Below are 10,053 nucleotides of genomic sequence, written 5' to 3' on the forward strand. Positions count from 1 at the left end.
TGTCAGGGAGGATGGGGCCTTGTGGGGGGCTGCGTGGGGGAAATGGGGCCTTTTGGGGGGCTGTAACGTGTGGAGGAGGCTGTAGGGAAAGGGCTGCAGGGGTGGGGGGAGAATCCTCTGGAGGAAGGGTCAGGGCTCGGGGCGGGGGGGGGGGGAGTGCCCTGCAGTGCTCAGGGTGGTGTGGTGGTGAGGGAGGGGGCTGTCAAGAAACTTCTGGAAAACAGGAACGCAGGGGGGTCACAGAAAGCTGAGGCCGAAGGGTGGCGGCGGAGGGGGAGGCTTGGTCCGGGCTCTCTGAAGGGTGCTGGGGTCCCACACCCTAATGCAGCACTCCCCCCACCCCCAGCTTGGCCCGGCAAGAGACAGAGACATGAGCAAAGCCAGGAGGATGCCGCCGGGCCATGGTGCCGCCATTGCCAGGCAGGTACGGCCCGCTTCCCCCCCTCCTCGCCCCGGTGTGCACCAAACCCTAGCACCCTCAGGAAGCTGGGTGGGCCCCCCCCCCACCCCGGCCCGCGTGGGAGGGAAAGGTCGACGCCATAAACAGCTCTTCCGCAGGCAGAGGGAAACCTGAGCCATCGTGGGCAGGGCTGCCGGGCGCTTTCCTGCCGCACCTCCCCGTGTGGGGACATCGGTCATGCAGGGCTATGTTTTGGTTAAACGGGTGCTAATGGCGATGCTGGCTGTTCCCGTTGCAGGGTTTCTGTCACTGAGCTGGGAGCATCTGCACTGTCTGTCGTCTTTATTTAAGTGTTTTAATTAGTTTAAATGCTTTTATTTGCTTCATTGCCTTGTGGATCACCGTGGCGAGGTCACTCGGGGCACTGTGGGCTCAATTCCGAACCATGGGACACGCTGAATTCCACCCACAGAAGGTCCACATCGATCCCCTCCTTCCTTCTGCTGGATCCCAGGGGATCCCCTCGCACTAACGAGGCATTGTTAGCGTCGTGCCCTCAGGGCTGTCCCTCCCTCTCCCTCCCCGCAGATGGGTTTGCTGGTGGACCTCTCCCCGGAGGGGACAGCAGGGGATGACACCGGAGATGATGCCGCCGAGCTGGAGGCTGAGCTGCTGGCGCTGGTGGGAGGCCGAGCTGCGCCGGGAGAGAAGCCCAAGGGGAAAAGTGAGTGCTGCTGCTGCAGGGAGCTCATGTGCAGTCAACTTCTGGGATAATTAATAACACAGCATGTAGAAAGCCGCTCCTCTTGGGTTGTTTCTGCCTCCACCCCGGGCTGGACTCCCCTGCACGTGGGCTTAAACCATCAAGAAACAGGTACGTTGCCCCAAAAAACCCTTCGTGCTGTTTCTGCTCCTCCAGCCCCTTTGCCGATGGAGGCGATTGAGAAGATGGCCGCCCTCTGCATGAAGGACACGGACGAGGAGGAGGAGGGGGATGACGAAGAAGAGCTGGAAGATGAAGACGATCTCATGGTGAGAAGGGATTGAGCTCCTGGGGAAGCTCTGGTCTCTGCGCCTCTGTCGCTGGGGCTTTATTTGTTGGGATTGCCTTATCCTAAAAAAGGGCTTTTCTGCCCTGGATCGTTGCTGATGAAACTCCCGGCGCTTTGCAGGCCGAGCTGCAGGAGGTGCTGGGCGAAGGGGAAGGGAGCACGGATGCACCGGTGCCCCCCGCCAAGGTACGACGCGTCTTTTTGCTCCACTTCTGTTGTGTTGGCACCAGATCCGGCCCTTTTTAGCCTTTTGTGTTGTTTTGTTCGTTTCCCTGACGAGAAAATGTGACTCTGTCACGTGAACCTGCTCCCCAGAGAGGTAAAAAACTTTCCTGGCGGTCAGGGGGAGAAGCCAGGTTCCCTTTGCCTTGTCAGTAATGAGCAGCATTGGAAAATGCGAGCGTGGAGGCAGGATTTAGCAAATTTATTGGAATCTATGAGAAATAAGTCTCCGTCAATCCCCTTTTTAGCCGTTCTCAGGCAATCCCTGTTTATTAGCAGCTGTCGGGGTTCTGCTGCTGCTCCTTGGGGCTCTTCCTTAAGCCCGCAGAGGCTGTAAAATCACGGTGCAGATCAGGAAGGGTGGCTGTGCCAGACCTGGCGTGAGCCAGAGCCAGGTGCTGAGCCACCGGGTCTGCTCTGAGCCCCCGATCCGAACGGATATCAGCGGTGGGGGTAGTCTGGGTCTCGCTGGGTTGATCCGAGCGTTTCTTCTTGGGGCGGCTGCAGGTTCCGGAGGTGCCTCCGGAGCCCAGCGACATCGAGTCCACGCTGGGGGAGCGGGCAGACATGTACCGGACGGCCATCGCCAATGCCAAGCAGGCCGGGGACAGCTCCAGGGTGCGGCGCTACGAGAGGGGCCTCAAGGTGAGCCGAAATCATGGGCCTGAGGGCTCATGGGACTCTGACACAAAGTCCTCAGTTTCCTTGAATCTTTAATCAAATGAAACCGTTTGATCTTGAATTCCCGGCTGAGCTTGGCCAGTGTTTCTGAACTCAGGGGTTTTGTGCTTCCGGCTGAGCTCTGGCCTCTCCCCGCAGCTGTGAGCCCATCCAGCTCCCCACAGGAATTACTCAGAGTTCTTGGAAAATCAGGTCATCCTAATTTCGGTGCTTAATTGTAGGCGTTAACGTAAACCTGAGACACACGCGGGTGCAGCCGCCTGCGATATAATTATCTCTGAGACCATGTTAAGCACAGTGAGCTCCAGTTGAACATCTTACCCTGCTGCAGCGCTGGCTAAAACAACCTTGAGGTCCCGATTTCTCGTGGTTATTTAAAACCCTTTGAATAGTCTTAGGATTATTTTTTCTATTTTTTATTTTGAGCCCTGTTTTCCCCACCAGGCCATTTCCCCCCTTGGTTGAGCCCCTTCTGCCACGCTCAGGTCTTTCCTGCACCCCGTTTTGATGCAGAGCCCTCCCTGACCCCTGAAGCAGGATCGCGTGTTGCTTCTGGGCTGTAACTCGCGAGAGAGTGATGTCTTTCACCATTAAGAGCATTTTTTGGAGCCCGTGAGGCTTCCTGAGGAAACCTGGGGGTAGTGCTGCCTTGTCAGGAGCAGAGCTCACCCTTCCCCTTGGATTTTGTCCACCAGCAGAGTGATGTGGTCAGAGCAAGGCAGCTGCCCTCTCGCATGGGATGGGAGAGGAGGCAGCTGAAGATGTTTGGCGGGGGGGAATAAGGAGCTTGTAGAGTTGGGGGCTGGATTCCCAACCAGTGAGAAACCCCCAGCACACAGCCCAAGTTTGGGCGCTGTTTTTAGGCAGACGTTGGGTTTTCCCACCTCCAGCGCCTTTGCTGCTGTCCCAGCAGGCTCTGAGGTTTGTCTTTTCACAGGGGTAGAGGAATACTGGAGTGACAGAGGGCTTTACTAATGTGCATGTTCCTTCCAGACGCTGGAGAACATGCTGGCCTCCGTCAAGAAGGGAAAAAAGATCAACGAGGAGGAAATCCCCCCTCCAGTGGCGCTGGGGAAGGGTGCAAGCTCTCCGCAGCCCTCCCTGGCTTCCCCCCTGCCAGCCCCCCGCCCTGGCTCCCCGCAGCCACCTCCGCAGCCGCCTGCTGCCTCTGCCCCCAAGCCGCAGCCACCCCCCGTTCTCCCAAAGCCTCAGGTCCTGCCCGTCAGCTCTCCAGAGGTGAAGCCAGCTCCTCCCTTGCCGTCTTCCCACCCAGGCAAAGGTTTGGCTTGTTCTTCTGCTCCAGAGATGGCTGTACCCCGCTGCTGATGGGGAAACCGGCAACACTGCTCTTCTCTCTGCTTCCCCAGGCTCTGACCATGCCGGTGCTGAGGCACTGCTGCGGGGCCGGCAGCGGGAGTACAAGCTTGCAGCGCTGCACGCTAAGCAGCATGGAGACCTGGAGATGGCCACAAAGTACTACCGGGTCGCAAAGGTAAGGCTCTGTGTGTCTGGGCACACATCAGGCAGCCAGAGTGGCCTGAATTTCCCTTCCTGTTCAATATTGGCGCAGATCTCCCGCTTTTTGTGGCTTCTGTAGTAAAACAAGGGTCTGTCAGGCTGGCTGGGGCTGTCTGCAAAACTCAATACAGAAAAAGAGCAAGCTTTTCTCTTTTCCTGGTGATTTTTCAGAGCTTTGACTCCTTGCTCGAAGCGGCAGGGAATGGCCAGCCGGTGGAGCTGAGCAGTGTGCCGCCTCCTCCCGGTAAGACCCAAAACCTTGCCAGGGAGCAGCAGGGAGCGTTCGTACCCCCTTTTCGGAGGGTCGAGAAAGCCAGCATGGCTGTTCTGCTTATCCTGGTGGATGCAGCCATTACCTTGCTGCTCATTTGCGGGTGCCAATCGCTTCCTTCTCCACAGACCAGCTGCCAAAGGAGTTGTCGCCTGGCCAGACGCAGCCTGCCGCAGCAGTGCCTGTGCCAGAAGTTAAACCAGCATCTCATGCGGCAGGTAGAAGCCCCAACAGCTAATTTCTAACCCCAAATTGCTCTCTAAGGAAAGGGAAGTTCAAAGAGATAGGCAATTGAAGCTTTTCTCTGGCTCTCCCCCCAAACAGACGTTCCCCCCGCTCCCCGGGATGTGCTGGAGGCTCTGCAGCAGAGGATGGAGCGGTACAAGACGGCGGCGGCGCAGGCCAAGAGCAAGGGAGATGACCGGAAGGCCCGGATGCACGAGCGCATCGTCAAGGTGCAGCAGCCGCGCGCTCTGCCAGCTGGCGTGGTGCTGCTGGCCCCACCGTGGCCCTGCTCAGCCTCCGCTTTCCCTTCCAGCAATACCAGGACGCCATCCGGGCACACAAAGCTGGGAAAACGGTGGATTTCTCGGAGCTGCCCATTCCGCCAGGTATTTTCCCTGTCCATTTCATGGCGAGCTCTTCTCGGAGCTGTTTCCCAAAGCTGGTGTGCCGCGAGGAGGAAGATTTGGACCCCTCCAGCCCAGCGAGGTGGGGCAGCCTTTGGTACCACCCAGCTTTTCCCCTTTGCACCCCTCTTGGCCAGGCTTCCAGCCTATCCAGGGCATGGAGAAGCCGTCCGGAGACCAAAGCATCGCTGGAGTGCTGGAAACTGCTATGAAGCTGGCCAGCCAGGAGGTCCATGAGGAGGATGATGGTGCTGAAAAGGCAAAGGTCGGGGTTTCTGGGGACTCGGGACCCCCTGTCTGACTCCCTCCCGCTGCCGCAGGAATCCAAAACAGAGAGTGGGGAGTGCTCTCGAGGGTACGCCCGGCCCTCCCACGCCTGAGGAGCGGATGTTTCGTGTTCTTCCTATTGCAGCCCCCTCTGACACCATCCCTTCTGTTCCCGGCACAGCCTGCCGCCAGCCCTGCCCCAGCGAGAGCCGCTACCGCCTCCCAGCCCAAGCAGCCACCGCCACCTCCCCAAACCTCCTCTGCGGGTGCCCCCAATTCTGCCGGAGTGGCCAAACCAGCCCCCAAAACCACCGCAAAAGGTACCACCCTGAACCAACGCTCAGTCCTCGCTGAGTCTGACCATGCTGGGGGGATGATGGGACCAGGGTGAGGATGCTGAGCCCCCCTCTTCCCCTGTAGCCCAGCAGCAGTTGGCATTCCTGGAAGGCAGAAGGAAGCAGCTGATGCAGGCCGCCCTCCGTGCCAAGCAGAAGAATGACATCGAGGGGGCAAAGCTCTTCCTGCGCCAGGCCAAAGGGCTGGATCCCATGATCGAGGCCTCGCAGAACGGTTTGCCTGTCGATATAACCAAGGTCAGGGGTTTTTTTAGGTTTGTGGCTCTGGGCAGGCTCCTCGTGTCACAGATCTGACCCCTTCCCTCCGTTCCAGGTACCCGAAGCCCCCGTGAACAAGGAGGACTTTGTGCTCGTGCAGCGTCGGGGGGTGCACATCTCTCCCGAGGCAGCCAGCCAGTACCTGGAGCTGATGAAGCTGATCCGGCAGCAGCACGAGGTAGCGGAGCCCAGGGGACGGCCAAAAAATAGGGTTATTTTGGCCGCATGTGAGGAGAGATTGAGAACAAGGCAGGCAGGAGGCCATGTGGGGCTGTGTGAAGTGTGCAATGAAAGAGGGGAGACCTGGAGGGGGGGTCCTTCCTCACTGTAGATGAGGAAGGAAGGATAGTGAGGAGGAAGGAAATGAGCTGCTTCCCTCTCCAAGGGAAGGGTGCTTTAAATCTTGGCATAAATCGAGGCTGAGTTTGGACTGAAGCAGGGTTTTCTGCTGGAGAAGAAACCTCCAGGCTGGAGCAGGACACTCGGGAAAGGGGCAATGCCTCTGGGCTTGGAAAACCCAGCACCAACGTGTCCAGGGAGTGCTGGGTCGGGTGGATCTGGCGTTGGGGCTGCCATGGCTGCCCAAGGAGCTCTGCTCCTCTGTGGCCACCTGTGCCAGGAGGCCGGCGGGATGCAGAAACCTTCCTCTTCTCTCCTCTTCCTCCCAGATGTGCATGAATTACTCCAAGCAGTTCACTCACCTGGGGAACATTGCGGAGACGACCAAGTGAGTCTGCTGGCTAGTGCACGCAGTGTTTGTCTGCTGGGGTGGTGCGGGCAGGCAGAGAGGGCAGGATTGCCACAGGGGGAGGCACCTTCCTCGCCACGAGAGCGCGGTGGTGCCGAGGAAGATGAGGACATTGCCGTAAGCCGTTCTCCCCGCCAGGTTTGAGAAGCTGGCTGAGGACTGCAAGCAGAATATGGAGATCCTGAAGCAGGCCCACGCCCGGGGCTTCCCGCTGCCCAAGTACCATTATGAGCAACGAACCTTCAGCGTCATCAAGTAGGGGCTTGCTGGCCGAGCGTGGCTTCCGCAGGCGAGGAAGGATGGGCGGGCGCTGATGGGATTCTTCTGCTCTCGCCGTCCACAGGATCTTTCCGGAGCTGAACAGCAATGACATGGTGTTGTCGATAGTGAAAGGGATCAACCTCCCGGCACCGCCAGGTGAGAGAAAACGGGGGGGAGAGTGCAGGACGGCCATGACTACGGAGACCTCCCCAGCTCAGGCTATGCTGCTCAGCTGTAGGCACCGGCCCAAAGGGCTCGCGGCAGCTTGCAAGCCACCGGCACTGCCCAGCAGCTGTCAACCGGCGCCTGGCGGCTGGGGATCCTCGCCATGGTGGGGAGGAGGGAGCGCTGGGGTTTGCTTGTTTCCCCCTTGCTGCGCCGGGTGCCCGCTGACAACTGTCTTTTTTCTTAATTATCTGCTGTTAAAATGCCCCGGGGGCAGCTGGGCCCCTTGCCAGCGCTCATTAACGTGCACTGCTTCCCCGGCTGTTCTCACCCGCGGGGAGCGGTGAGGACATGGTGATGGTCCTGCCAAAGCCCTGATATGCCAGGCAGGCTCCCCAGGGAGCAGCAGGCAGCTGCCTGTGCTGGCAGAGCTCAGGGACAGTGCGGGGGCCCAGGGAGGACCATGAATCCTCTGCCGCGGCAACCTGCGAGTGGTCGGCACCGCCGGCACGGCGCTCACGCCATGTTGGTCTTGCAGGTGTGGCTCCCAATGATCTGGACGCCTTCGTGCGCTTCGAGTTCCCCTACCCCAATGCGGTAAGTCGGCATCCATCCACCGTGCTCCCCGGCCGAGCGGCTCAGCCCTCACCCTCCCACCTTTACCTTGGCAGGAGGAAGCTCAAAAAGACAAGACCAACGTCATCAAAAACACCGATTCTCCCGGTAAGTGCCCCGTTCTGCCCTTCCCGAGAGGCAGGGAGGGGGCTGGTACCAAGGGAGCGACACGAAGGCTCCACGCCATCACTGCAGAGCGTGCCAAGGCTCCGGGCTGAGAATCGTTAGTGTGACAGAGTGGGGGTAATTAACGCAGCTCTGCTCCTGGCCCCCATCTCGCTGGGGGCTCGGCGCTGCTCCTCCTGTTGATGCCGTGGTTTTGGTGCGGTGGTTCCCTTGGCAGAATTCAAGGAGCAGTTCAAGCTGTACATGAACCGAGGGCACCGGGGGCTCCGGCGGGTCCTTCAGGCCAAAGGCATCAAGTTTGAAGTGGCGCATAAAGGGTAAGAGACCGAGGTTTTCCCCTCTCTTCTGGCTACCCTGAGCTGGTTTTACCCCTCTCCGCTCTCCCAGGGGGCTGTTCAAGATGGACCGTGTCATCGGCACAGCCCAGCTCAAGCTGGCGGCACTGGAGACGGTGTGCGAGGTTCGGGAGATCATTGAGGTAAGGAGCACCGGGGCCCGTCATCACCCCCACCGCCATCTCTTGGGGGTGGACACCAGCTCTCCAGTTTGTTAATGGGATTTCCATCCTCTCTCCGGTTTGTTAATGGTATTTCCCTCCTCTCTCCCAGCTGCTGGATGGCCGCCGGCCCACGGGGGGGAAACTGGAAGTGATTGTGCGGATCAGGGAGCCCCTGAGCTCCCAGCAGCTGGAGATGAGGACGGAGCGCTGGCTGGTCATCAACCCCAGCACCATGCCCCCGGTAAGTGCCGCAGCGGGCACCGGATGCTGCCCGCAGGCCCCAGTTGCCCTCGGGCTCCCCATCCATTAAATAAATGCTGCGGCCGGGGGGGAAACACCCTCTTAAACCCGGCTCTCCCTCCAGGTTGCCGTCCCCAAACCCAAACCGGCCGTTGCTCCCGCAAAGGAAGTGAACAGGCGAGTGCCGGGGGGCTGCCTGGCAAGTGCCGCGGTGCAGTGGCACCGCTGGCAGGGCACGCTGGGGCGGCAGGGGCTCGGCACCCTCTTTCGGGGGCTGTTTGGGGGTTGACCGGGGCGGTTGGTGGGATCCAGATCATCCTCGGGGGGACCAGGCTGGGATGGGGACATGACGCCGGCACGGCAGATGCCGTTCACCGTCTCTCCTCTCCGTTTTTCCTTCCCTTTCAGGACAGCCATCTGCTCGGTGCTGTAGCGAGGCCGGCCCTGCCTGCACCTCTTCTCCTCCTCTTCCTCCCCTTCTTCCTCCACGGGGCCTGCTTTTACCCAAAGGGGCGCAGGCCAGAGCCACAGCCCAGGAAAACTCTGATTTCTGGACACCTTGTCCTGCTCCATCCCTTCCTCGGTGGCTGCTCCCACCCCCAATCCAGGGGTGTCCCAATCCAGGGGTCTTGATGCTCGCCGTTGCCGATGAGGCCAGTTTGGCAGCTGGGGAGTGGCACAGAGTGGGAATTTAAACCCCACCCCGGCCCCGTCCGGCTGCAGGAGGAGGAGGAGAAAAGGGCAGGCATCGCATGGAGGAGAGGAGCAAGGACCAAGGTGGGAGATGAGGAGCAAGGAGGGGAGGGCTGGGTCCCCATCCCACCCCACTAGGGCCAGTCGGCCCCCCCCTCCCCGGGACCCCCGTTCCTCTCCTTCCCAGCCAACCGGCCTGTGCTGGCAGATGGTGTCCTGAAAGGACGGGGCTGGGGGTACATCGCGGGCCGAGCCTGGGGGTCTGGGGGGGGGTACCGCCCCCTCCCCATCCTCCCCCCACCTCACCCGGGGCCGTCTCCCCCCTCCCCGCAGCAGGGCCATGCCGGCATTGCCCAGCCTCAACCTGCTGGCCTTCGACCAGGAAAAGCTGGAGAGGAAGGTGAGCACTGCTGACGCCATGCCTACAGCGTTTCGGGGGGGCTCCCCTCACCGCTGCGTGCCCCCCCGCACCGTCACCACTACGTGTGTATGTTCCCCCCACCGTGCTCCCTGTCCCTGCAGATGCTGGCGTACCGGCAGGCGCAGCGGCCGGTCCCCCCTGAGCTGCGGGAACAGTACCAGGACATCGCCCGGCGCAGCCAGCTCCTGCGGTCGCGCCTGCAGCATGGCGACCCCATCTTCCGCAAAGGTGAGGTGCCTCCATAGTGTGTGTTGGGGGGGCGGGGGGGGGCACGTGTGGGGGTGTCCATGCCCCCTCCCCGACTTTATTTTCCCCTTTTCCTCCTCTTTTTAAGAGTACCTGGCCCAGCTGGAGCGATACTTGCAGCTCTACACCGAGACGGCAAGGCGCTTGGGCACCGAGGGCAACCGGGTGAGGCAGCCCCCAAAACCGCCGTGGGGGACACCAGCACCCAAGGGTGCTATTGGGGGTGGGGGGCCCCACTCATCCCCCCCCTCCGACATCTCCTTCTCAGCAGGATGCGGCCAAGGAAGCGCTGTACAAGAGGAACCTGGTGGAGAGCGAGGTGAGGGGCAGGCCTGGGGGGGGGGGGGGGTTTTTGGGGGGGCCCCCCCCGCCCCCCCTCCCCCCC

At 60.7% G+C, this 10,053-nt stretch overlaps 1 protein-coding gene across 1 annotated transcript in view; it reads left to right on the forward strand.

Moving 5' to 3' along the window:
* CC2D1A (coiled-coil and C2 domain containing 1A) overlaps positions 1-10,053 on the forward strand; it is a 13,443-nt gene that overhangs the window by 229 nt on the left and 3,161 nt on the right. The window contains exons 2-29 of the mRNA XM_010569832.1: positions 347-424; positions 989-1,124; positions 1,320-1,432; positions 1,573-1,638; positions 2,182-2,319; positions 3,349-3,634; positions 3,723-3,847; positions 4,045-4,117; positions 4,273-4,362; positions 4,469-4,599; positions 4,683-4,755; positions 4,911-5,038; positions 5,222-5,360; positions 5,461-5,633; positions 5,710-5,832; positions 6,323-6,381; positions 6,541-6,657; positions 6,746-6,819; positions 7,367-7,425; positions 7,500-7,551; positions 7,787-7,886; positions 7,957-8,047; positions 8,178-8,309; positions 8,433-8,485; positions 9,332-9,401; positions 9,524-9,650; positions 9,757-9,833; positions 9,940-10,021. Of these exons, the coding sequence (XP_010568134.1) occupies positions 347-424; positions 989-1,124; positions 1,320-1,432; positions 1,573-1,638; positions 2,182-2,319; positions 3,349-3,634; positions 3,723-3,847; positions 4,045-4,117; positions 4,273-4,362; positions 4,469-4,599; positions 4,683-4,755; positions 4,911-5,038; positions 5,222-5,360; positions 5,461-5,633; positions 5,710-5,832; positions 6,323-6,381; positions 6,541-6,657; positions 6,746-6,819; positions 7,367-7,425; positions 7,500-7,551; positions 7,787-7,886; positions 7,957-8,047; positions 8,178-8,309; positions 8,433-8,485; positions 9,332-9,401; positions 9,524-9,650; positions 9,757-9,833; positions 9,940-10,021 (2,965 nt within the window). The remainder of the gene's footprint in view (positions 1-346; positions 425-988; positions 1,125-1,319; positions 1,433-1,572; positions 1,639-2,181; positions 2,320-3,348; positions 3,635-3,722; positions 3,848-4,044; positions 4,118-4,272; positions 4,363-4,468; positions 4,600-4,682; positions 4,756-4,910; positions 5,039-5,221; positions 5,361-5,460; positions 5,634-5,709; positions 5,833-6,322; positions 6,382-6,540; positions 6,658-6,745; positions 6,820-7,366; positions 7,426-7,499; positions 7,552-7,786; positions 7,887-7,956; positions 8,048-8,177; positions 8,310-8,432; positions 8,486-9,331; positions 9,402-9,523; positions 9,651-9,756; positions 9,834-9,939; positions 10,022-10,053) is intronic.

The sequence above is a fragment of the Haliaeetus leucocephalus genome, unplaced genomic scaffold (assembly GCF_000737465.1).
Source record: "Haliaeetus leucocephalus isolate CR32 unplaced genomic scaffold, Haliaeetus_leucocephalus-4.0 Scaffold274, whole genome shotgun sequence".
NCBI lineage: Eukaryota > Metazoa > Chordata > Aves > Accipitriformes > Accipitridae > Haliaeetus > Haliaeetus leucocephalus.